Source organism: Furipterus horrens, unplaced genomic scaffold (genome assembly GCF_987537825.1).
Source record: "Furipterus horrens unplaced genomic scaffold, mFurHor1.1.pri manual_scaffold_13, whole genome shotgun sequence".
In the NCBI taxonomy this organism is placed as follows: domain Eukaryota; kingdom Metazoa; phylum Chordata; class Mammalia; order Chiroptera; family Furipteridae; genus Furipterus; species Furipterus horrens.
The window spans coordinates 44,633,686-44,659,639 of NW_028327183.1; the positions used below are offsets into that span (position 1 = coordinate 44,633,686).

A 25,954-nucleotide genomic window follows, 5' to 3' on the forward strand; every position below is an offset into this window, starting at 1 on the left:
GATGTGAAAATCCCCATGGAAAACTTAGCATATTTTGCTAGAGTTGTAAGAAGTGTATCTGCCATCGGTGTGTCCAGGCACGTGCCCCAGCCAGGAACTGAGCCAGCAACCTTTCAGTTTGCAGGCTAATAGTCAATCCGCTGAGCCACACCAGCCAGGGCTTCAAAATTCATTCATTTTGAAATTGCATGGTGATAAATCTCAAAGGAAATGGCACAATTTTTACATGTGAGGAAATATAAGTAATGACTATATGAAATAATATATAGCTTTGCTAAAACAAAACAAAGTAACTTTGGAAGTACTGTTTTATGCAAAATTTTTCATTTATCGAGGAGACGTTTTATACCTGCTATGTTGACGAACATTGAGAGGAGGGAAGGACCCGGTGCCAGCCATTCACAATGCTGCTGTCTTTGTAAATAATACAATTCTGATGGAAGAAATGTAATTGTATATATTGATAAGTTTCTTCTCAGGTAACTACTTAATGAATCTGGCTTTTATTCTGGTTTACCAACTATATTCATGCTCTCTTCTTCAATTTGAGATATGAATATCGTGTAGAAACGGTTCATTAGTCCTGCAGTGATCCTATGAAAAACATCCTTCGAGAGCCTGCATCTGACTTTGAGGTTGGAGAATTCTGGGGCTATAATAGCCTTTTTCGTTTGGACTTACTTGCAAATGAAGGATATTTGAATCGACAAAATGATCCAGTCATTTTAAGGTAGGAAAGATTTGATCCTGTGGCTTTTGTCAGGAGGAAATAATGTCACCTACCAGAAGTTTATTTTAAAGTTTATACCTTTAACAAAGATGAATATTGAAATGCATACTAACCATAACCATACTATGTTCTGAACCATTTCATTTCAGGAGTCCTGTGCAGTTAAGTAAGTCAGTCAGAAATGTGTTTGACATCTAGTTAGTAATTCCATAAAAAAGAAAGTACTTCTAATAAGTACAGTAAGTTCCAATTTATCTTTTAAACTTCTTGCAGCCTCACTATTTGAAAGTCAAAGAATAGTGAAAATCACATACTTGTTTTTTTCACTTGACATTGTTCATATTTGGGTGACTGACTGGTTTTACAAGGTTAATTTTACAAAATGATTTTCAGATCCTTCTAGATAATAAATTAAAAGTAAGGGAATAGAGACAAAAACTGACAAAACAAAGTGAAAGAGTTGGTGTGTTATTTTCAAGAAAAGACAAGACAAACTCTCAAATCACAAAAATCCCATCGTTGGAATAAACTACACGTCAGAAGTTTCGGTCATCATTACAAGGTGTTTTAATTTGATGATAAAAAATGATGATAAAAATGAGGGCTTAAATATTTAAAAGGTCGATTCATCCCTGGCCAGTGTGGCTCAGTTGGTTGGTGTGTCATCCCGGTAACTAACCCGAAGGGTTGCAGATTCGATTCACGGTCAGGGCACATGCCTCGGTTGCAGGTTCGATCCCCGGTCCGGGTGTGTATGGGAGGCAACCAGTCGATGTTTCTCTCTCACATCAGTGTTTCTCTTTTCCTTCCTCTCTCTCTAAAAGCACTGAAAACATGTCCTCAGGTGAGGATTAAAAGAAAAGATTCAAATGTGTTTTGAACTGAGAGGTTTCAGAGTGTTTTAACAGTACAGAAAGTGTTCTTCAAAACAATTTTGAAATCCTTTTTCCTTGGAGTGATTTGATAAACTCTTAAATGTCACCTATTCTGAGCTTTGTTCTTGAGCATGCTGGGTGAGCTGCTGTTGTATCAACCTTTACTATTCTGTGTTCTTCGGAAGTTCTCTGGGAGAGTAAAGAAGTGGAGAAGGAGATCATTGCGTTTTTAATGTAGGAAAAAAGCATGTTTTTGTCCGCTTTGGGGGATTAGTTTAGTTCCATTTTAAAACCTTTTAATTATTTTTGTATTTTAAAAACATAATTCAACAAAATAAACACTTTGTTGCCTTTTCACATCAATCTTACCAACCTACGAAAGAGCTGTTTTATACCCTTAGTTCTCTCTTTATTGGAGTATTAGTAATGTTGAATCTTTTTGGTGGGAATCTGTGAGTTTCCTTTTTAATGCAGTTTATCCTACCTCTAGTTTTTTATTCAGGCCATCCCTGATTATAACAACTTTTCTCATACTTAGTACAGAAACAGATTCCTGTTGTGGTGTTTAATTGTCCCTTATTTAGCAACATTTACTGAGTCTGTGCCTGGCATTAAGCTAATATTAAGAGAGAGGAAGATATGGTTTTTGTCCTCAGGAACCTCAAGATGAAAATGGGCAGATAAAAACAATATTATTCTATAAGGTAGTGCGGTCATAGCAGTGTCAATAAATTGCTGCGGGATCATGAAGGGGAAGCTTTTAATGACCTTGTTATTCATAATATTTATTTAATGACAGATTGTTCAAGATTCTGATGGAGTTTTATATGTACATACTAGAAAGGTACTTAAGGCTTTTCTGTAACTATATATAAAGATATATCTATTTTATTAAAAAAGAACGTTAAAGAATTTTATCTTGTGCTTGCTTTTGTTTTAATGGCAGAAATACTAAAAATGTGCAAGGTTGACCATGGTTTGATTAGTCATTCAAAGATACTGCTCTTGAGAAAGTCTTACTAATGTCCTGTTAGTGTATACTGTCTGGGCGGTGTGCACTCAGGATGGTGGTTGAGTAAATCCCTCCTGCCCTCTGAGGCAGGAGTGTCCTTACGAAAAGCGGATACCTGCCGCAGATAACTGCTAGAAGGTCAGTAGATCCTTACACTAGGAAGAAAAGTGGAATGGTAGCTAACATAAGGCTGGCAAGACTGGGACTAGGATTTAGAGACTTGCAAATTAGTCTTGCCTTTTATGACTCTTTAGAAACCTCTATACGTTACTGTAATTTTTTTTCACTGTCAGTGGAGTCATGTTTGGCTGTGTAAGAAAGTTTTTTTTTTTGTTTATTGTTTGCTTTTGCTTTAATAAGTATTCATTTTTTAAAAAACTACTGATAACTCCTGTCACTTATCCATTCATAGACTTTAATATAGATACTTTTTTTCCCCTTAACTATAGCTGACATATACCATATTGTGATATATGGAGAGTTTTGATTTTTAAGCTGCTGTCCGGAGGGGTCGGGATTATAGGTTATTGAAAACACGAGACTCTTTTGGAGACTGTAAAGCAGTCCTGGGTGGCTGACCTTGTAATTGATCTTTTTCCTGAGGAGCAGGGAATGTGGGAATGTGAGATGCAGGAAGGAGGGGAAAAGAGCAGGGCCGAAAACACAGCACCTGTTTTGCTCGGGTCTGACCTAGTTAAGAAAAGGGAAAGGGAGCGTTAGCTTCCTCCCTCCTGCGTAGTTGGTCCTGTTCTTCCCGACTGGTGATCAACATTGAATTTCTGCCTGGTTATTGTAATAAATAGGCTTTAATAAGTTAACCATGATGGGTAATGTTAAGTCTTTAGAAAACTACAGTTTAAGTTTAGACGGCTGACTTAAAGATGACTTCAGAACGTAATTTTATTATGATTTATGAACTATAGTATAAATGGCGAATATGAGGAGCTCTGAGTTCATTTTTAACTTTGGCCTTACAATGCAAAATTTTAGAATTTGTAGTTATAGATTCAAGGCTTGGTTGATATATTTTACTGTTTTATTTTTCATGTGCAGCTATTCTTTTAAGGTTACAGGTTCGTTCACCAACTTTCTTTCAAAGATGCTGGGACCAGCATTGGTGTATTACTCCACTGGAGGCTGCACAAACTCGCTATGTCCAACAAATCAGTAATCTTAAAGAGGTAAGCAGAAAATATGTATTTTGGTGGTTTAGTGTTTCCTTGTCTTCTTGGCCTGTTTAGCTTTGTGATTAGATTTTGGATATTTACTGCTGTTTGTAATTTTGTAGAAAAATCCAGTTATCTTGTTCTTCACGCTCACCCTCTCTGAACCTGTAATTCTCTACTGTTCAGTAGTCCCCAGTCACATGTGGCTGTGTAAACTTAACTAAAACAAAAAAAAGTCAGTTCTTTCGTTCCACTGGCCACATTTTAAAGGCGTGAATTGGGCATTGCAGGTACAAACACGTGCCTCGCTGCGTACCGTTGTGTGGCCGCGCTGCTGCAGTGCGTCCCTGCGCTTCTCTCGTGCGTCTGTGTCCCCCCCACCCCCGGGGCTGTCCTGAGTTTAGGGGACTCAGCGTGGTGGGAACCTGACAGTTACTGTCTTCAGTGCACACCGTTGGTGAATTGAACCCTGGGGAGCATCAGGTAATTAATTTTCGTTTTACAGCGTTGGACTAAATTATGTAGGAACATTCCTTTCTGCCAATGGAAAGTGAGGTGGGGCGGAAGGTTGGAAGTGCCAGGGGCGGCTAATAGGTGACGGAGGAAGGTGTGAGTAAGCACGTGCTTTCGGGGATGTTCCCGTTAAATGTGCTGTTTAAAGCCCCTCTATTTATATAGAGTTTACTAACTGTATGTGTACGTGGGGCCTGGTAGGAGAAGGATGAGAATAAATTGGGGAGTTTTGCACTGTCATAGATCCCCCGTTAGCAAAAGGCAGCAGGTTGTGAGGGAGATGGTCCAAGAAATGGTTTTACGAACATACGAATATATTGTTTTATTTAAGTATTCTTTTTGCCCTGGCTGCTATGGCTCAGTGGATTGAGTACCAGCCTGCGAACCAAAGGGTCACCAGTTCGATTCCCAGTCAGGGCACATGCCTGCGTTGCAGGCCGGGTCCCCAGTTGGGGACGTGCAAGAGGCAGCCACACATTGATGTTTGTCTCCCTCTCGTTCTCCCTCCCTTCCCCTCTCTCTAAAAATAAATAAGTAAAATCTTAAGAAGAAGAAAAAAATCAAGTAGATCAGTGCGACATTTTAGCAGGATTAATCTGGCCTGGCGCAGGAAGGGAGGAGCCTGTAACTGATCCATTTGCTTTGTTATGAGATGTTTGATATTTTCTTCGTGTGCTTCAAGAGCAGTTATCTGCTTTTAAGTTTCAGTAGCTTCACTCTTTATAGCCCAAAGCTCTTAGCAGCCCAAACTCTCTCCCCGCAGAATAAAGAAATTGGATATATTGCCTGGTAATGGATTCATGGTGGGCCCGTCTCTGTGGGCCTCTCAGTGCACCCAGGCCAGAGCACATCGCAGCCTCGAACCGCTGCCCAGCCTCCGTATCTGTGGGCCGTGAACACCGAGGGAGGTTGTGCAGTGTGAGAAATGAAAAGAGTAAAAAATTAAAAAGAAACTGGATATAGTCATAGCCTAGGATGCTGCATAGAAAGATAGATGAATCTTATAAACATAATGTTAAACAAAGAAGCCGGATATAAGAGCACATCCATACCTTACTTTACGTTTATATAAATTTCAAAAACAGGCAAAAATAACCTATGGTATTGAACTCAGAGATTACCTTGGGGAGGAAGGTTAACGAGCAATTTGAGGTGTGGGGGAGGTTCTGTGGTGCCAGTTCTTGGGGAGCACTCATTAGGCTGTGTACATTGGTCTCAGACACACACCCACACCCCACACCCCACAATGATGGCAGCTTTAGCTCCGAGAGAGGGAGACTGAAACAGATGCTAAAGCCTTTGATGCCCGTGGGTGAACAGCATAGTGGGTAGAGAGGATGGGGACACGGGAGTGAGGGCGCAGAGAGGGCTTAAAGCACAAAGGAAAGGAGTTTTTGCTCGTCGGTGAGAATAACGGCCTGGAAGGTACTGAGGAACAGGGGACTGGTGGCGCTCCTTTCTGTACTGGGGGTTCATTTAACACAGACAACTCCTACATTTAAAGACCCAGGTATCAGGTCTGACCTTACTTACTTACTACTCAGAGTCACCTGAGCAGGTTTTTGGAAAAAAAGGTCCTGGATCTCACTCCAGTATTTTCATTCAATACATCTGATGTGGAGCCCAGGAATCTCTAATTTAAAAAACTCCTCCAACTGATTGATATGCAGCCTGATTTGACAACTCCCTAAAAAGGAAGTGTTAAGAAAGAGTTTTGTGGTGGAAGGAGATTTTTTTGGCCAGTTTTAACAGGAGTTCTGGTGGGTACTGAGGCTGGGAAGAAAAATTGGTAATGGAACAATTATTCTTAGAAGAGGAAGAAGTAGGAAAAGGGGACATCATGAGGATGTGACTGTAGATGAAAAACATGTCAGTATTTAGCCTGAATCTTCTGAATAATCAAACTTTTCTCTTAAGTTGCTTCCTGTCGCATTTCTTTGAAACACTCATAAATCAATAGTCAGAACTCAATTATTTTATGTTATTGTTACAATGCCTACTTTTAAGACTTTTCTTTGGGTAACATTTTAAATGTTGTGTTTCTTTAGAGTATATTTAAGTTGCTTTAATAAAGGTCAATTTTAACCAATATTTTCATACTTACTATTTGCTAGGCATTGTAGGAGGCACTAGAGAAAAGTCAGGTGGTTTCCTTGGTTTAAAGCTTAGTTCAGTATAGGTGATAGAACAAGCTGGAAAAGTCTCCAGGTCTTTTATACAGTTTGCTGTCCAAAGACCTGGAGAAGATCCGTGTTTGCTTTGTCTGTTAAGCCTACTTAAGTTTGTGCAAGTATGTAGCATGCATTTTCTGTCTTTCTCTTACAGGCAATAACCAGGGCTATGTGGGTGCCAGTAGCAGAATATCGAGAAGAGCACATGTATGCTCCGCTGCTACCACTGGTTTATTAGACCTTGATCCCATCATTTTAATACGTTTGTTGGACCTAAAGGACCGGAGCAGTATGGAAAACCTGTGGGGCTTACAGCCTCGCCCACCTGCTTCACTGTTGCAGCCCACAGGTAAAATACCAACGTGGTTTCCTTTTTTGTGTGGTTCCCCAAAGAACTCATATTTTAATCCAAGTACATCATCTAATTGTTGGAATATAGTATGTTTCTGTAGCAAATTGATTTTTCGTTGTAAGTCATAAAATGACATTAATCAAATTCATTTTCTATTATTATTTTCTATTATCAAAGGTGTTTTGTGCAAAAACGTCAAAGTGCCTGAAAGGCTTTTTTTCGCATTTGTTCCGAAAGAGGTTTTTTTAAAATACGATTTGCCCTGTAAATTGTATATGTAATTGACAGTTTGATCCATGTGAAGTACAGTTTACATCTTTGTGAATGGACTTAGTTTTGCAGGCTTCATGAAGACCATAATTTCCAAGTGGAATTGTCTAAATTGAATATAGAAAAAGATGGTTTACTCTTACTTTGATGTTCAGTAGCCTAGAAACCTCTACCAGTTTGTTGGAGTGTTTTAAGTGCAAAGGTTATTTGTTGAAGAGAAAGTAATTTGTGTTACTGTAACACAGTGTATGCACACGTATGAGAGGGGTAGGCAGAGTCCGACTCTGAAACTCTAGGGCTTAGTCATTTTCAAGAGCTAAGGATTTACTTCTAAATCACACATTTGAAAGAACCAAATTTTTGTTGGAAAGCTTTTAAAAATATGCTGAACATTTTCATACCTTCTTAACCAATAGTATTGTACAGATTAAGTCAGTGGTTTGGAACACTGATTTTAATGCATCTTTAAAGGAGTGCAGCTCCCTACTCTTGCGGGAACACCGCTGTTGCTTATGAAGACTAAGGGTAATGTTTCTTATGGAAGTGCGAAGTTTATTTTAATTCAAGTCCACAGCCTGGGAAGAGATGTTTCCTTCCAAGATAAGGAAGAAACAGCACACATTAAATTCTTAAGTGGTGCCTTCTCTAGAGCTGCTTCCCCGTGACTCCAAACCTTAAGCTGTGGATGGGCTTCAGGTGTGACACTCTGGGAGTCGAACAAATCTTTGAGGACAGGAGGAGCAGGAATGGGTGTTTCTGGTGCATCAGACCTCCAGGGCAAGGCAGAGCCACGTGGTCGGAGGGTCTGAGGTGGGTGCTGCTTGTGCACATAGGTGAACGTGTGGAAGGCGGGCAGCGCAGCACACAGCAGCTCGTGGGAGAGGATTTCTGCACTAGAGATCTGTGTGTGTGTGTGTGTGTGTGTAAGAAAGGGGCGAGGGGGGCATCAGCTGAGGTCTGTCACTTTTTGGGGGGGGGGCTCCTCTTCACCCCCATAGCTTTGTATTTTATCTTTACGATTTTTAACCTGTTTTCTTCGAATAAGGACCACCGTCATATTCCTTAACACGGTGAAGGTACAAGAACCTTGAAGAGATTACTGCTCTCACGCGTTCTTCTTTGCTCTGTCTCTCCAGCATCTCCCTGCTGCCTAGGCAACAGCTGGGAATTTTTTAAATTAAAAAGTTAAAAACAAAATAACTAAGTGGTAAGGGTGGAGAACCCGCTACACCAAGACAGGGCACACATTTGCGCGTAAGTTTAAGGGAGAAGACAGGCCCCACCGTGAAGGCAGGCTCAGGGCTCCAAATATTCTGACAGCCCTAAGACCTGATGATGGGGGGCCCCAATGGGGTCAAGGATGTTGTACATAACTGGCACTTGGTGAGCCAGGGGCCAGAGCACCAAGATGAATTGTTATTTGACTTAATAACCCACAGCCCTGGAGAAGGATGTGTTTTCCAGTTCTCGGGGACTGACAGTATTGGGGGTCACGGGGGAGAGGAGCCCCTCTTCACCGTTGTTTGACCACACTGCTGCTTGAGGAAGTGCTGGCTACCCCAGGAGTCCTGCTTCAGCCTTGCTTTTCTTGCTTATGGCTCGTGCTATTTGTGTATATATCTATTTATCTATTTACATTTTAATTCCTTCCCTCATGGCTAGAGGTGGTTACGAATGTACACATTTTAAGAGAAAAAAATTTATTGGTGACTGGTTCACTCTGGCAGGAGTATCAGGTTTCACTTTCTATTGCAACTGAATCCAAGGCTGCAGAGCTGGAGGCTTCCTCCGTCTCCCTGGGGAGGGAAGAAGAAGGTCAAAGCTTTTCCTCTTGAAAGGGACAAGGAAACTATTCATTATTTCCCCCTTTTAGACAGAAATTCTAAATAGTTCCCAGTCATTTACATGTTGTCTGAAAGCTCCTCCCCAGCAGAGGAACCCTTGGCATGCAGCTTCTGTGCCTCCTCTTTCTCAAAAGGGCCATATGCACCCCTCAGCCGGCTCCAGAAACCGCCCTCCTAGAAAACAGACAGGGAAACGTGAATTCTGTCACCCGCTTTGTCCCGCCACAGTGCTTGATCCTCCTGCCATTTACCTCCATCTTGCTTTCCGCCGATCGGGCCTTACGCAGCAGTCCTGAGGAAAAGCCCCTTGGAGGAAAACGCATACCAACAATTAGTGATTTATCCCTGGCCTTATTAGGACTAAATGGGTACCTGGGTCCACACTCACAGGCTAAATCACTACAGACCTGGGACCTTGGAAATGATTCCTTGGAGACTGGGCTTCCAGGGGTTCTCTGTGTCTGTTTAAAATGTCCCTGCCATGTCTCTGGGGTGACCTCTGTGTGCGGCTTGGCATGGAGTACAGGCAGGGTTTTCAGCCCCACTCACTTTCTTGGCCCTTGGCCAAGTGCCCTGAAATGTTTCGGGGGAAAAATGCACTGCCATGTTAGGCAGAAGCAGTTTACTCTCTCCAGAAGCATTTCACATCCGTCCCATTCAGACTTAATCCCACATGTACCCTTTGCTGGGGGTGAGGGTGCGGGTAAGAAGGTGCTTTTAACTTTCTACTGCTTTATCCTGTAAGTTAAACCACACAACTAAATGCCTGAGTGCAAATAGCAAAGTTAGCTAAGTTAGCTAGCTTGCTGACTTCCGTACTGCAGGCTGTCACTGCTGAGTGAGTTGTGAAATCAGCTTAGAAGTCACAACCAGCACTAGAATACAAAATATTCTTTTTGACTGAAACAGAATAGAAAAATATCAGAGTGCATAATGAGTCTGTTTTAGAAACGACTTATGTCTGTGCGGGACGTGCGTACTGAGCTCTGACGTAAAGCGTAGCTCACAGCCCAAGCACGGGGTCATCAATGGAGAGTCCCCAGCTGGAAAGGCACCATCTTCTTTCTGACACTCACTAGCACTGTGACCTCTTCTCTGTTTCCTTCTTATTAAAGGAAAAGACAAACTACTGTGTAAGGTCTCTCCCAGTTAAAACTCTATGAGGTTGGGATGAAGGCAAGAGAGAGAGTAGGGGCCTGAAAACCAGGAGGACGGGAAGGGAAGTTTCCTGCCACCTTACAGGAAGGACTCACACAGTCTGCCTTTCGTCAGCCTTGAAGGAGACCAGCGCCTTCACCCTAAGGCCACGTGGCTTTCCCTGTCCCTTCCCCAGAGCTCCCACCACCAGCAGGAACAGGTACAACCAAGACCTCCCCCTTTGCTCCCTGTTTCCTTAAAGGACCAGTGACAGCAGATGCACCTGTGCCGGTCACGCTCTATCAGCTTTGGCTACGGAGCTCATTTTGCAAAGTCCCGGCAAAGCATCAGAGTTAACAAGTGTTCTTTCCAAACTTAGTGGTTTCCTCAGTGTAAAATGAGACTGAGGTAGAGTTCTAAGTTCTCCTCTAGTTCTTTCTTTCTTTCCTTTTACCTTTTCTTAGCATTTATTTTATGATAAATTTACTCCCAAGTTTTTGTTTCTTCAGTTTCTTCCGGCATTTTTTTATCTTTTCTTTTCTGTGCAACCTCCTCTTCTGGTTCAGGACCAATCTGCTCTTTTTCAGGGAGGAGCGTCTCAGTGCGGCAGGCCTGAGAGCCGTGTGTGGGTTAACGCCGTAAGCTCTGTGATGCATCTTGGGAGCTTTGCTCACCTGGGTGTGCTCAACGCCCAGAGTCTGCACCTCAGCCCTTAAGTTCGCACTACTCTGCATTTTAAGCATGTGCAGCAAAAACGCAGCACTTTTGGGGGGCACCAGACTGCACCCAGCCCCAATCTTTGGCCTGGGCACACCTACCAACTCCACTATTGTAAACAGAATGGCACACATTGCTTCTGTAAAGTAACATCCTTTAGCTGCTTGGTGGCTTTTCAGAGACACATACCCTTGATGGCCTGGCAGTTTCCCAAGTGTTCTCAATGTGAACATGAATATTTAAAACTCTTGATTTGCATGATTGTGTGGGGTTTTCTGGGTCAAATGAGTAGTGAACCATTTTCAGAGGTCACCTCAGGCCACTTCCAGGAAGAAGCTCCTCTAGTTTTAAAACCCTACTTTAAAAACTGTCAGACTAATATTTACCGTGGCTTTCCTTCCTTATTGTCCTCAGATGTTCTTCTGCAACAAATCTGTTTTAGGAAGACAACAACATCACAGTTATTCATCACAGTGACCACAGTCTCTAAATCTTTCTTTGTTCCCTTCTAAGTAAGGTGATAACTTTCTTGAGGACATGGATTTGTTGAATATCCTTTGACTCTCCTTCCATAGGCCTTAAGTTAGGGTCTTGCAGGGAGCTGGCAGTGTGTTTCATTGGCTGCTTTGGATAACATTCAGCGGGTAATCCCTAATGAAAGCTCTTAGAAGTAGGAAAATAAAAGAAAAATGTCTCCCAGAAACAACACAGCGGCTTTGTTTTAAGGTCAAGAACAAGAGTAGGATGCCTGTTATTACTGCTACTATTCATCATTGTTGAGGAGGTCCTACTCAATTTAATAAGAAAAGTGAAGTACTGGAAAGAGACAAAACGCATGTGCATAGGAGATGATGCCAAATCTAAAACTGCAAGAGCGTCGACTAAAATTTTAATGTCAAGTAAGATGATAATTCAGTAAGTAAATCCAAAATCAAATGATCAATACGCAAACCTCAAGCATTTTCCCACGTACTAGAAAAGACTAATTAAAAATGAAAGAAAGATCCCACTTATAATATCAATAAAAATGCACCAAGTACCTAAAAACAGACTTAACAAAAAATGTGTAAGACCTATGTGATCAAAACATTAAAACTCTTCTGAAGGACATTAGGAAGAATACACGACGTGAAGATACTGTGTTCCTAGAATGTTGTAGAGATGTCCATTCTCTTCAAATGGACCTACCAATGTAATGCAATCTATTCAAATTCCAGGAGAGTTTTTAAACAAAACCTGGCCAGCTGGTATTTGGTAAAGAAAATATGCAGGAATAGCTACAAAATGTATGAAAAAGAAGATAAAAAAGCAGGAGCTTACCTTACCAGACATCAAAATGTGTTATAAAGAAAGTGGAGTTACATAGTGATACTGCTACTGGTACAAAAAAAAAGATCACTAGATCAACAGACTAGAGTCCAAAGAGAGTCTTTTAGATCAGGAAAGAAAGAATGAGTCATTCAATAAAAGATTTTAAAACGATTACATCTTCATGGGGGAAAACAGTCAACCACACTAAAAACAAAACCAATACTAGACAGATTTTTTTTTAAATTATGAATAAAAGAAATATTATAAAAAGGACTAAAAGACAATATCAGAGACTACTTTCATGCCATGAGGTAAAGGGCTCCCTAACGAAACGCATAAGCCATGAGATGATTGGCAGACAGGGTGACAGACTGTCAACACACATCCTGCTCCTCACAGCCCTTGCCCTCTTCTCCCTTTGATTGTTTGTTTCCTTCCTGTTGATTTATGGAAGTCCTTTGATATTAAATATCTTCATCCCTTCAGTGGTTTTCATTGAATTTCAAAATTTCAGTTATTCCTCAGTGTTGTTGTCTTTAAGCAGACAGAAGAGTCAGGCAAACCATCCTCAAAAAGCTTATCACCTCAGTGGGGAGAGGAAATAATTAAACCACATAATCAAACACAAATGTGAGATTAAACTACATAGAAATTAAATGCATTATAGGAGTTTACAGAAATTCCAAAAAAACAAAAGGCCATATGCCCCCTGGAGATGTAGAGGGTATTGTCTGGGCAATGGCCAGTGACTTCTTCCCAGAGGCCTTGGCAAGCTGCCCCCATGCTAGTCCCCAGCTCCTAGGCTCAGAAATCAGACTCTTCACCAAAAGAGGGCTCACTTCTTCCGATCGGGGTAGTCTCACCTTGTCAGTACTGCAGTGCTAATAAAAAATCGGAATGCCAAGATTATGGCCTGACCAAGAGAATTACATGTGCTCCGCAGACAACATCTGTGTCTACACGATCAGGGAAATACGCTCTGTGGAGCTAGGCCACGTGGCACACAGAAGCACAGTCAGAAGGCTGTTTGGGGAGACCAGAATTAGAACACTAGGAATCAGCTGAATCCTGTGTTCCAAAGAAAAGACTGAATGAGCTGCGTCCATGCGTCTCCCCAACAGGCACAGCCTGGCTAGTGGGCCGGACTCTGCACATCTGCTGCCTGAGCTGCCATGTCTACTCTTAGGCACTGCTAGGGTGGGCAGTGCCCATGTCAGACTCTCCCTCACCTTTTCTCTGCCTTTACTGCTGACCGACCTTCCGCAGATAGCCATTAGCAGTTACACATCCAGCCAGGTTTTACTCAGGTCTGGTAGACCAGGACGCCAACTGGTCCGTACCCATCTCTGTTCTGCTGTATGATGTGTTTGACTTGGTATTTCTCTCTTGGGGAGCCACCTTATAAAAACTTACCATATTTTTAAGTTCTCAGGGGAGGGGAATGGCTCACTACTGCCCACGCCCCAGAAGAGTGATAAATCTCACAGAAGAAGTAGGACTAGCAGGGCTGAAATAGGAACTTGAGCTGCCTTTGGGAGATTCATAGAACTTGGAGCACAGGCGGAGCAAAATAAGGGAATTTTAGATGGACAAAGGCAGAAACAAAAGTAGAAATGGGCATGCTGTGGCTAGGTTATGGTGGGGGGCTGCCATGACCATTGAAAATGTAAACAAGGTATTAGGTTGGGTTAGTAGGGTAGTCAAGACTGTCAGCTAATTATATCACTTTTAATGTTAGCTCCTGCCTGTTGGGAAAATAAACCGTTGTGTAATTGAAGAAAAGGCACACAGGCAAGCTCCAGGAACAGGTGACTGTAAATACGACATGCTTTAGAGAGGCCTGATGCAGGATTTAGTTTGCAGTGTTTTAACTGAACCTATTTACACCATGCTTTTTACACACTGGAGAAGAAAGCTGCTAAGTAAAATAATAAATTGACAGGATCACACTTCCATCTTTTAGCCATGTCCTTTTTGCCAGGATGACATAACTATGAAGGTGGAGATTCTATATCTCTCCTCATTTCAGCCAAGGAAAGAAATCAGTGGTAGAAAGAGTGATTGGTAATACATCAAATCAACATCATCCATTTTGAGTTGAAGAAATTTTGCTGTCATGTCAACTCTGGCCTATCATGAGTTCTCAAAATAGCACAGTGGCTTGTTATCTTGATTTCAGTTCCACAGAGATCTCTGGGAGTGGGCTTCCTTTAAAAATCTCTGGAATATAATGTGTAATAAAATAATAAAGCATATCTCAGCATTCATGACTAAAGGATAATATCAAGGAGGAGGAGTAGGTGGGAAAGTGGTTTTGATTTTCAGTTTGTGGGTTCTGACTCTATTCTAAAGACAGACTGTATTTTGGGAAGCTGAATGAACCGTTGTCTTACCAAAATGAGACAGGCAATTAGAAAATATAATGTTACAACTACAGTAACAAGAATGGCCAAAAGGAGTTTCTTCTCGGAGCCATATCCTGGCACATTTTTGATGACCTTAAAAGAGAAAAAAGAATTAAAAAAAACCAGAGATGGAAAAGATAAAAATAAGTATTCTTAAGCTGTTGCTAAACAGCTAACTATACTTTAGTACTCTAAAATCCCACTCTTTCAGTTGAATGGTATATGAGGAGGGACCCCAAAAAAACCCAGAATATATTTATAAAATATTGTGTATTTATCCTTACATGCTTAAACTTCAGTCCCCTTCAGAGTATTCTCTATTTGATGCAGTGCACCTATAGAGATGTTTTTTCCACTGCTCACAACAGTTTTTGAACTCGTTGATTTTGATGCCTTTTAGTGCTTCTGCCGTTTTTTTTGTTTCATCGATTCCACATTGGCAAAACAAATCCCTTTGAGGAATTTTTCATCCAGGGAAACACAAAAAGTCACTCGGGGCAAGACTGGGTGAATACGGGGTGTGGGGTGCGGGGGTCATGCCGTTTTTGCCCAGAGCGGCTGAACACTCAGCAAGGTGTGGGCAGGTGCGCTTGTAAATTACCCATCAACGATGCTGAAAAAGTCTTCAAAAAAAATTCAGTGAAGCCTAACACAGCCTCTCACAACAAAACGAGCTGGTACACTCTTACAGATGGGTTTCTAGAATACTCCCCTAGTGGAGGAAACCTGTACTACAAGGGGACCGCCCTTTCAGAAGACAATTCTGGGTTTTTTGGGGTTCCCTCTTGTATAGGTTCTTAAAGAGCATACCGTATCTAACGTGTTATGCAATCTTAGTGTTAGCATTTTCTTGTGCAATTTATTTAGCTTGTGTGTTAGGTCCTCTTAGCATCGACCCCAGGAACAGTGGCACCACTGTCTAAATGCGCAGTGTTCGCCTCAGTCACATGGCTGAGACGAGACAGTCTGGGCGCCTCTGGTCTTCCTACCTCAGTGCTTTCATGGCAGGTCCTCACTGACTCACGGCCCAGGCCTTGTGCCTCAGGAGCTGTCCTTACCTCATGTGGCTCCTGCTCTTCCTCTTCACCCTGGGCTCCTCCCTTCTCAACTTTCCATTCATTCATATTCCAATCTGCGTTGGAGATGTTTGCTTTTTGTTGCTCAGTAAAAAACTCCTTCAATAGATCTGTTCCAAAAAATAGTTTCCTCAATTTATTTTTGTAACTTGAATTGTAAAATTTAGATTTAAGAAGGGTCCCTCTATTGTTTTTCAAATGACTCAGGGGCATACCTCCATCCTGTACATTTGAAAAAGGGACTTTAATGAATGGTAATAACATTGATTTTACATCTGCTTTTTAATCTCCAAGAAATAAGGTAGTCTGTACTGTAGTGCCCTAATGGCATCACTGTTATCATTAAAGTCTAGCTGCTTACCCAGAATGGCTGACAATTTCTTCTCCTTTTGGCCTGAGGAGGCCTTTCCCAGCTCAATTGTCAGCTCAGTGCTGGCGTTCTTATTCCGATATTGTAATCCTCTTATGATAGAGCCTTCTGCATTTGTTAAATGTTCATCTGTCAAAAAAGAAGAGACCACTTTTGATAATGAAGGACTCATGGGACAGCTTTCTGTCAGTCCAAAGCCCTACATCCCAGTCAAATAAATTGGGAATCAGCAAATATCAGTGTTGTTGAGAGAGGAGAAAAATAACCCCCAACTTAAACCTGATTGGCGACACAACAAAAGGAGAAAAGGTATGTTTTTAAAGGGCATTATTGACTCAGAACATTCCATAGTGTGAGATAGAGCAACTATATTTAGGATGATTCCCTTGATCCCCAGGGGCCCATTGCCAGGTACTGAAGAAAAACCAAGGCTGGAAGACCCCACTCAGTTACACTCTGCAGATCTACTGCGATTCCTCCCGTTCATGGTCCCCATCCTGTCCTGCTCAGATGCAGAGGGAGCACAAGGCTTCCTCCCTCCACCTCTTCGTGTGCTCGTGTTCTTGCTACCATCACGGGTGAGCATGATTAAAACCCACGCACGGCTAACAGGTCTTCATCTGGACATGCCCTTCTCCACTTACCCACCAAAGCATCAGCTTGGTCACTGCTTTCATACATCCCCGCCCCCAGAACAGAAGGCTCTATACAGAAAAATAACTCTAGCTCTGTGCTTACATTTAGGCACGCATCTGGAATGTGGGTTAATAGACTTGGCAGGTTGTGTGCCACTGTGGATTGTTCAATACATCTATGGAGTAATACTTTGGGGTCCTAAAGTACAGAAGGGAAAAGGCAGCTGTTGTCAGATGCCTACTTTCCTTAACTTTCATGTCTTTTCTTCTATTTTTGGCTTTACTTGGGGAACCATCCAAAGCTTCTGACTGCATAAAGGTCAAGTGTATCATTGTGCAATTGGGTTTCCATTCCAGAAGAATGAAAGTGTTGCTGGTGAAGGTGAGGGTCAAAGAAGGAGTCGAGGGTCCCCAAAGGGGGAGCTTGTGGAGCCCCAAAATGAAAGCCAGAGACCTGGGCACTAGGTGACAGCCCTGAACACTCTCTAATTTTGTTTTTACTCTCCTGGCAAAGGAGATTAAAATGCCTATTCTGCCCACCTTTGGGGTAGAGGGGAGTAATATAATGGGCCAAAAAGTTGTATTTGAAAAATGGGCCACACACTCTTTATGTAAGTAGCACAGCGTTATTATTTATGATGCGCCCCAGATCACTGCCAGAGACCCACATTCACGCTGTCTAGGCATGAAAGCACATTTTGGAAGTTATCAAATAGGTGCCAATAAGCCTAATTTGTAGAAAAATACCTAAAAGCACCCAAGTGTTTGGTGGATAGAAAACCGTGAGCTTCGGAGCAAGTTCAGAGCTGGACGGTCTAAGAATACAAGAGGCCTCCCACCCGGTACAAGGATTTGGTAGTAGCTTCTGCTAATAAAACCAGAAACTCTCAGTTTCCAAATAAAATTTTCATTAAAAAGCATCACTCAAACTCTTTTTATAAAATTGCAAATATAAACAAAATAAAAACACATCTCTACCTGTCCAATGAGGCAAAGCACAAATGAGGCCTAACACATCCAAAACGCGTTTACAAACTGTGACATTGACCAGCAAGTTCTCATTTGGACGGAAAGCACCAAACTGAGCACAGCGTGCGCCATGTGTTCATTACTGTTAATCCCCTGCCCCCTTCCTTTCTCTTTTTCCTTCATCTAACTTTTAGCAAGGAAGAAATTCTCAGAAATATAGGGAGTTAAACTCTGGATGAATGAATAAAAATAACACGGTGACCTTATTTGTTTAAAAACTTACCATCATTGGGACAACTGTAATAGAACAACAGTTTTAAAAAGAAAAAAACAAAAACAGCAACAACAGCAAACCTTCAAAAGGTATTTCCAAAGGAAAAATACTTACCATCATCAATTAAAAATTAAAACAAATAAAATGAAAATTAAAGAATTTACCACTGGGCAATTCAGACTCACCACAAGCTGGGCGTGTCTGACAGTCAGCGGGGCAGTGCAATTTCACTCTCTGGCCGACGCGCTCAATGTTATCTCTGAATTTGCAGAGGCAGCAGGCCAGATCATGAGGGAGGACCCTATACATGGAAAGAAAGAAAATTAACTTATTGGCAGAAAAGTTATTTGAGCGGGTAGAAGAGGTGGGCAGAGGCTACCAGAGGGCTGTGCAAAGAAGAGCAGTGGGGGCTGATCACCTGAACAGCGTGGTGAGCATCAGCTGGCCATTGGTGATTCTTTTGGTAATCCTCACTGGGGAACATGCTTACTGATTTTAGCGAGAAGGGAAGGGAGGGAGAGAGAGAAGGAGAGAAAACATCTGTGTGAGAGAGAAACTAACTGGGAATGTCAGCCAAACCCTAGGGTGGCTGGAAATGGACCCGCGACCTTTCTGTTTACAGGAAGACTCTCCAACTGACTGAGCCACACCAGCCAGGGCACTATTTGTTCTTCTTGAATATTGTCAATAAATTGAGGAGAGGACAGAAGAGTAAGAATGGCAGTGGGTATAGTATGCCTAGACTAAAGGTGATAGGCACTAGAATCGGATGACACTGATCTGTAGTTTTAATTCAGATGTATCTCCTTCTCCCAACCCAGAAGTCTCACTTTGGGTGGAGAGTACACTAGGAGGGGGAAAACTTCTAAGAAGACTCTGGATAAGTCCGCAACTTATAAATCCCTAATTGTGAGTGGTAAATGTATTAGAAATTACTCTGGGCATAAAGAAAAACATGGTGTAGTTAAATAGGAGCAGATTGCATTGGGCAAATCTGGGCAATATGAACATTCAAAAGAATAATGATAATAAAGTATAACATAATTAATTTAAAGAAGAGCACAAGAGTTCACAATGATACTCAAAAATAAAAGAGGTAAACTATTTATAGAATAATTTCAGCTAATAAATGTAGTAGGAATAATACAATTAGAAAAATAGTGTCACTTTGTAACCACCAATGTAGTAATAGATCAGACACAAATTATTACTGATGCACAGTTGGGTAAAATGTTAAAAGAGTAGAATGTTCACTGATCTTAAAGCATCATTCCACAGATTATTAATTACCAAGGGAAAAATAACTTTACAATGGGGGGAATCTGGAAAATACCATGTTCACCAAATCATCAAATTTAGCATTATAGGCCACTTGAAATGATGAGGTAGAAAGGATGCATCACCTGTGTAGTATTCTTTCCAAAATATTTTACTTTGAATCTAATCATGAGCAAACAGACAAATCCAGACTATGGGACAATTCATAAGACAACCATCTTAAGACACATCAAAAATGCCAGTGTCATAAGAGACAAAAAATAAAAAGGGTAGATAAATGTTTTAGATTAAAGGAAACAAAGATATGTGATGCCTGATCTTTGATTCGATTCTGGATCAAAACAAAACAGACTTAAAAAATATTATTTTGGCAGGGGGGAGAATATAACTGGCTTTAGACCAAGGTGGGATCAATTTAACCTCCTGCCTAAAACAATTTAAAAACCAGACAAAATATATGTAACAACAGTTTTCAAGAAATTGAAATTCAGATAATGAAGGACAGTGACTCCCAAGAGATAGGAAACAAATTAAGTAAGCCCTGTGATGCATTGTTCTAGCTTACTGCTCTTGAGCTTCCAGGTCATGATGTAAGGAAGAAAAAACCCACACACAGACTGGTTAACTCCCTAGGGGATGGATATGAGAGTCGGGGGAAACCAAGGTGACTAGAATGCACAAAGCAGAATACTAGTTAAGAAAAGAGGTGCACAGACAAGCCCTCTGGGGATATGCAGACAGATCTCTTGAGTATTCAACAAAGTACTGGTTGGAGCCTGTGTGTGAAGAGTTGTTTGAGCCCAGAAAGAGAACCACTTAAAAGGATTAGAGAGAAGAATAACTGGATACCACCCAGTGTTCGGAATAGTGCCTGCTCCAAGAAGCTAGGGATTAAAAACTACGGTGTCTAAATGAAAAAGACACTGAATGCGGGATAAATGGTAATGGGGGAAAGATGCAATAAATAAATAAATACAAACACCAAAAACAACAAGAAAAAGACACTGGGTAGGATTACTGGCGTACTAGACACTGCAGAAGAAGAAAAGACCAGTGACTTTTAAAATGTAGCAATACAAACTATACAAAATGAAACGCAAAGAGAAACAAAATAACAAAGATGAACAGAACCGCAGTGAGCTGTGCAACAACAGGTGGCCTAATGTATGTGCGCTTAAAGTCCACGGAAGGGAGGAGACATAAAAATCTGCATAAAAGCCCCAAATTGTTCCAATTGGTGAACACCGAACACTCACAGATCCAAGAAGGGCAATGAACTCCATGCATAAGAATTATGCCCAAAACTCTACGGAAGCACATCGTAATCTTATTGCTCAAAACAAGCAATAAAGAGAAAATATTAAAATCAGCCCAAGGGGTGAGGGGAAACTATATAAGAAGAACAAAGATAAAAATTACAGATTTTTTTTTGTTGGAAATAATGTAAGCCAAAACTCCCAGTGCAAAAAAGTCTTTGAGGTAGTCAAGTGGGGAAGGGGACCCGACAACTATCAAGCTAGAAATCTCTACCCATGACCTTTCAAAAGCAAAAGCAAAATAAAGACTCTCAGACAAAAGCTGAAGAAATTTACCACTAGTCGGTCTGCACTGTAAGAAATGTTAAAGGAGGTCGTTCTCAGCAAAAGAAAAATGTTACCAGATGGAAATACAGATTATTACAAGAGACTGAAGAACACGTGAATTGTAATGACTTAGGTGAATATGTAAGATTTTTCTTATTAAATATCTTCATAGATAATTGACTATTTAAACACAAAATATAGTGTGGCGTTTATAATGTAAGTAAAAGTAAAATGTATTGAAAACAATAGCAAAGGCCAGGAGGGACAAATGGAAGTACACTATTGCAAGGTTCTTATACCACCAATGAAACTACAAAATATCATTGGAAGATAGACTGTGATAAGGTAAAGATGTATACTATAAACCATTGAGCAATCACTAAAATAACAAAATCTGAGCTATAGCTTTCTAGCCCACAAAGGAAAGAAAATACGCAAATGTACTCAATGCAAAAGCACAAATGAAAAGAAAGAAAAAAACAACAACAAGCAAACAGATGGGACAAATAAAAAATAGCAAGACAGTAGATTTAAATGTAATTGCATCCATCATTACATTAATTGGAAATGGTCTAATACAACTTCAATAGAAAGAAACACATAGGCTAAAAGGATAGAAAATATACTATGCTAACACTAACCAAAAGAAAGCTGGAGTGACGATATTTCCATAAGACAAAGTCAATGTCAAAGCATATTACCATGGATAAAGGAGGCTATTTCATCAAAATAAATATGTCAAATAATGAAGACATAACCTAGAAACTTATATCCCCGATAACAGAGCTTAAAAATAGATGAAGGAAAGTGAGAATGACCAGGAGAAACAAACAAATCCACAATTATAATTGGATACTTCAACATTTTTGTTTCAGTAATTGACAGAACAAGAAGATAGAAAATCAAGGATATAGAAGACTAGAAGAACACTATCCACCTACGTGATGTGTATAAGACACTCCTCCCCAAATCAGCAGAATGTACACTTTTTTTAAGTGTACGCATAAGATTTGCCAAAATAGACCATATTCTGGCCTACTACCAAAATTTACTGGCTATAAAATCAGTTTCAGTACATTTAAAAGGATTTTACTCATTCAATATACGTTCTCTAACAAAAGTGCAAATAAATCAGAAATTAACAGATCTATAAGAAAAAAGCCCACAATTTTGAGAACTAAAAAACACGCTTCTGAATAACCCTGTGGGTGAAAGAAAAAAATCATAAGGGAAATTAAAAACTATTTTGAACCGACTGATACGGAAAACATGAGATGTCAACATGTGGGATGTTGCTAAAGCAATACTCAGCTTCTGCAGCTTCCATCTTAAGAAACCAGAGAAAAGACTTCAGGTCAAGTTGGATGTATAGGTAGACCTGTTTCAGCAGCCCCTTGCACGAGCATAAGAAAGATCACAACTATCCTCAAAACAAAAAACACCCAGAACTGTCAGAAAATTGAACTGCATGGAAGTCCGACAACCAACGATTTAAAGGAGCCATATTCATCCAGATGGGTAGGAGGGGTGGAGCCGGGGAGCCAGGGTGGAAAGGACACAGTGTGGTACCGGTGAGGTGGCACCAGTGGTTGGCAGAACAGGCAGTCCTACATTCATGTGTGGCGCATTAAGATCGGGTGATCCCTGTTCAAGGCCAGACTGCGCAGCCCAGGGCTCCAGCACCAGAAAAATAAAGCCTAATAATTTCTGGCTATAAATACCAGAGCGGGTTGGGTGGCAGAAGAAACCATCCATCATTCAGGAGAGTCTGCTTAGAGGGCCCCCACAGTCCTAGAACGCACTCAAACCCACCCACTCTGGGAACCACCACCATTGCAACAGGTAGAGGGGTGCCAGTGGGTGAAGTGACTGGAAGCAGGGTGAGTGCAGAGCAAGCCTCCAGCAGCCAGGCAGCGGCGTTGTCCCCTCTCTGACACCTCCTCCACAAAGAGAGCCACAAAGTGGTGAAATGGGTTGCCCCGCCTGGGCAAATACCCAAGGCTCCGCCCCATACAGCTTAACAGATGTGCTAAGACACGGAGTCAAAGCAGCTCTACCTAATACACAGAAACAAACAGGGAGGCTGCCAGATTGAGGAAACAAAGAAATATGGCTCAAATGAAAGAACAGAACAAAACTCCAGGAAAAGAACTAAACAAAATGGAGATAGCCAACCTATCCGATGCAGAGTTCAAAACACGTGATCAGGATGCTCAGAGAACTCAGTACAACAAAAGCATAAGGGAAGAAATGAAGGCTACACTAAGTGAGATAAAGAAAAATCCACAGGGAATCAACAGTGAAGGGAAGGAAGCCAGGGTTCAAATCAACAATTTGGAACATAAGGAAGAAATCAACAGTCAACCAGAAGAGAATGAAGAAATATGGAAGTCAAAAAAGTGAAGAGACCTGGCTGCTGTGGCTCAGTGGATTGAGTGTCGGCCTGCGAGCCGTGTCACTGGTTCGATTCCCAGTCAGGGCACATGACTAGGTTGCACGTCAGGTCCCCAGTTGGGGGTGTGAGTGAGAGGCAACCACACAGTGATGTTTTCCTCCCTCTCTTTCTCCTTTCCCCTCTCTCTAAAATTAAAATAAACAAATAAATAAATTATTATTATTTTAAATGAACAGAGAATAAGAAAACTCTGGGACACCTCCAAAAGTACCAACATCCGAATCATAGGGATGCCAGAAGCAGAAGAGGAAGAGCAAGAAATTGAAAGTCTATTTGAAAAAATAATGAAAGTAAACTTCCCTAATTTGGCAAAGGAAATAGACATACAAGTCCAGGAAGCACAGAGAGTCCCGAACAAGTCGGACCCAAAGAAGACCACACCAAGATACATCATCATTAAAATGCTAAGTGTTAAAGGTAAAGAGAGAATATGAAAAGCAGAGTTACCTATACAGGAGTTCCCTTAAGTCTGTCAGCTGATTTCTCAAAAGAAACTTTGCAGGCAAGAAGGGACTGGCAAGAAGTATTCAAAGCAATGAGAAACAAGGACCAAAACCAAGATTACTCTATCCAGCAAAGCTGTCATTTAGACTGGTAGGACCAAAAAAAAAAAGTAGAAACAACTCAAACGTACATTAACTGATGACTGCTTAAACAGACTGGTATCTTCACACAACTGGAAAACTACACAGCAATAAAAAGGAATTAACTACTCATAGATGCAATAACATGAAGGAATTTCAAAAGGATTGCGCTAACTGAAAGAAGCCAACACAAAAGGCTACACTCTGTATGATTTCATTTATAAGAGACTCTGGGAAAGGCCAGACTATTGTGACAAGAATCAGATTGGTACTTGCCAGGGACTAATGGTAGGAGGAGGAACTGATTGCAAAAAATCATGAGGAGCCTTTTCAGTATGACAAAAGTATTCTGTATCTCAAATATCACGGTGGCACATAACTACACATTTCTCAAAACTCACTAAACTGTATACTTTAAAAGAGTGAATTTTATTAAATAAAATCCGACTTGAGAAAATAAGGCATACCTAAAAGAACTAAGTGAAAATAAATATAAGAAAAATCAACTTAGTTTTTCCAAATTAATATTCATCATGAGGATGCTCTCAACTGTTGTAAGTGGCACATATGTTTTTCCCAGGTCTCTGAAGGAGAAAGTCCAAATGTGCATCGAGTGAACCCAAAGACAAAATTCTGCACTTAAAAGGACACTTAATATCTGCTTACTTCAGTTCTGGCTTCTTTGTCAAGCCAGCTCAAAAGTTTACTTGCCATAGATCATAATTTCAGAGAGCTCTTCTTGAAGATATTTAAATTTACTTGCATCATCAAACTAATGATGTTGGTGAACAGTACAATCTTTTTTTTTTTTTTTTACCATTATTCTACTTCTCATTCTCAGTAGCATTCACTTCATTACTCTTTAAAAATATATATAATGTACTAATTATTCCTTTTTCCTTTCTGGGATCAATGGCATTTCTCCATGCTTCTCAAGTTACATATCAGTATGTGTTCTTTAACACTGCTCCCTTTCTCTGCTGGCTACCTGCATTCTCTCTTAATCGTTTTTCTGTGCCAATAACTTTGTTTTTTTCAATAGGGAAAGATTTTTTTTTTTAATATTTTAAAATTTATTTTTAGAGAGAGGGGAAGAGAGGGAGAGAAACATCAATTTGTAGCTGCCTCTCACGCAGGCCCAACTGGGGACCTGGCCTGCAACTCAGGCATGTGCCCTGACTGGGAAGAGCCGGCGGCACTTTGGTTCTCAGGCCAGTGCTCAATCCACTGAGCCACACCAGCCAGGGTCACTGTGCCAATAACTTTTATGCAATAAACCAGTTATGATTTAAATTACGACTTTTTAGTCAAAAAAAAAAAAAAAAAGCAGAAGTCATCTCATGAACCAAGAGATTGTTGCAATACTTACAGATGTTCTAATGCTGGCAATTTAAAAAGATAGGGATCGTCAAGACTTGTCAAAGGATTATCACTGAGGATTCTGAAAAAAATGCAATAGAATAAAAATTATCTGCATTTTCAATAATTACCATGAAACTTTATATTCATTTTGTTGGTACAAAACTAGAAGGTTAAAAAATATTACTTTCTGTCTTTGCTTATAGATCACCCAGAGAATCTGTAAAGCACTCTTTCTTGGGAACTACCCAGGTCTCTAAATGATAAAGTGGGGAAGAGAATTTTAAAAACAAAGAAGAAGAGGAGGAGGAGGAGGAGGAGGAAGAAGAGGAAGAAAAGTGGACAGCAAAGAAAAAAATATGCCAAAGACCTTTCAGATGGAAAACCCTGGAAGTGACTATGCTGACAGGAGGCTCTTGCTCTACAGAAAATACCTACTGTAGCATCCTCGATAATTCAAGTTGCTTTTCTTTCATGTACAGAAATTTTTTTAAATTCCAGTATAAACCACCCAGTTAAAAATAAAAAGACAAACTCCTTGGGTGTAGAGCCAAAGAAGGGAAAAGTCTAAGAGGAGCTGGTGAAAACCACACTCCCATCACATACTCCCATGTGTATTCTTGTATCACAAGCTTCCTTACATATCATGTAATCACCTGTTTACCTGTCAATGTCTTGGACCGTTAGTGCCGAAAATTTTCTAGGTATTTAATAAATGTTTGTTTAATAAATAAATAACATTTTAACTACATATGAATAAAATGAACAAGTGTGTATTTTGACGAAACTTTTTTTTCCAAATGCTGAAATAAATTTTATTCTCGACTATTTAAAACAGGCAAAACAAACAAAAATAAGAAAGAAAAGA

General features: G+C 40.6%; 2 protein-coding genes, 3 long non-coding RNA genes and 1 other non-coding gene across 10 annotated transcripts in view; 2 read left to right on the forward strand and 4 right to left on the reverse strand.

Annotated features, from left to right (window-relative positions):
• On the forward strand, positions 1-25,541 carry LOC149994901 (uncharacterized). Of its 5 annotated transcripts, none has more exons than XR_016507642.1 (4): positions 1-730; positions 3,684-3,798; positions 6,622-6,816; positions 25,293-25,541. It is a non-coding gene; the product is annotated as an uncharacterized LOC149994901 (long non-coding RNA). The 5 variants fall into 5 exon arrangements; XR_016507643.1 differs by lacking the exon at positions 25,293-25,541 and having other exon boundaries at positions 1-447; positions 551-730; positions 6,622-6,976; XR_016507641.1 differs by lacking the exon at positions 25,293-25,541 and adding an exon at positions 2,405-2,449 and having other exon boundaries at positions 6,622-6,974.
• ELSPBP1 (epididymal sperm binding protein 1) overlaps positions 1-25,954 on the reverse strand; it is a 223,699-nt gene that overhangs the window by 136,505 nt on the left and 61,240 nt on the right. The window lies entirely within an intron of this gene.
• LOC149994902 (small nucleolar RNA SNORA42/SNORA80 family) lies at positions 5,081-5,215 on the forward strand. Its single transcript, XR_016507933.1, has one exon. It is a non-coding gene; the product is annotated as a small nucleolar RNA SNORA42/SNORA80 family (small nucleolar RNA).
• On the reverse strand, positions 8,773-9,856 carry LOC149994903 (uncharacterized). The gene is made up of 4 exons (XM_090260401.1): positions 9,341-9,856; positions 9,185-9,239; positions 8,995-9,107; positions 8,773-8,885 (listed from the first exon to the last, which is right to left on the reverse strand). Exons 1-4 carry the CDS (start codon positions 9,448-9,450, stop codon positions 8,822-8,824), a joined length of 342 nt encoding a protein of 113 aa, XP_090116527.1. The 5' UTR covers positions 9,451-9,856; the 3' UTR covers positions 8,773-8,821.
• LOC149994904 (uncharacterized) lies at positions 14,535-16,017 on the reverse strand. Its single transcript, XR_016507762.1, has 3 exons — positions 15,941-16,017; positions 15,562-15,653; positions 14,535-14,596 (listed from the first exon to the last, which is right to left on the reverse strand). It is a non-coding gene; the product is annotated as an uncharacterized LOC149994904 (long non-coding RNA).
• The window catches only part of LOC149994905 (uncharacterized), a 10,368-nt gene continuing 9,542 nt past the window's right edge, over positions 25,129-25,954 (reverse strand). Inside the window, exon 3 of the long non-coding RNA XR_016507646.1 lies at positions 25,129-25,168. This is a non-coding gene — a long non-coding RNA (uncharacterized LOC149994905). The remainder of the gene's footprint in view (positions 25,169-25,954) is intronic.

Coding starts and splice junctions, on each gene's coding strand:
- LOC149994903 (XM_090260401.1), bottom strand. CDS start 9,450: ATGCCAAGCCGCACACAGAGGTCACCCCAGAGACATGGCAGGGACATT. Junction 9,240..9,340: donor AATCATTTCCAAGGTCCCAG/GTCTGTAGTGAT, acceptor TTTTCCTCCAAG/GGGCTTTTCCTCAGGACTGC. Junction 8,886..8,994: donor GAGGAGCTTTCAGACAACAT/GTAAATGACTGG, acceptor TTCCCTCCCCAG/GGAGACGGAGGAAGCCTCCA.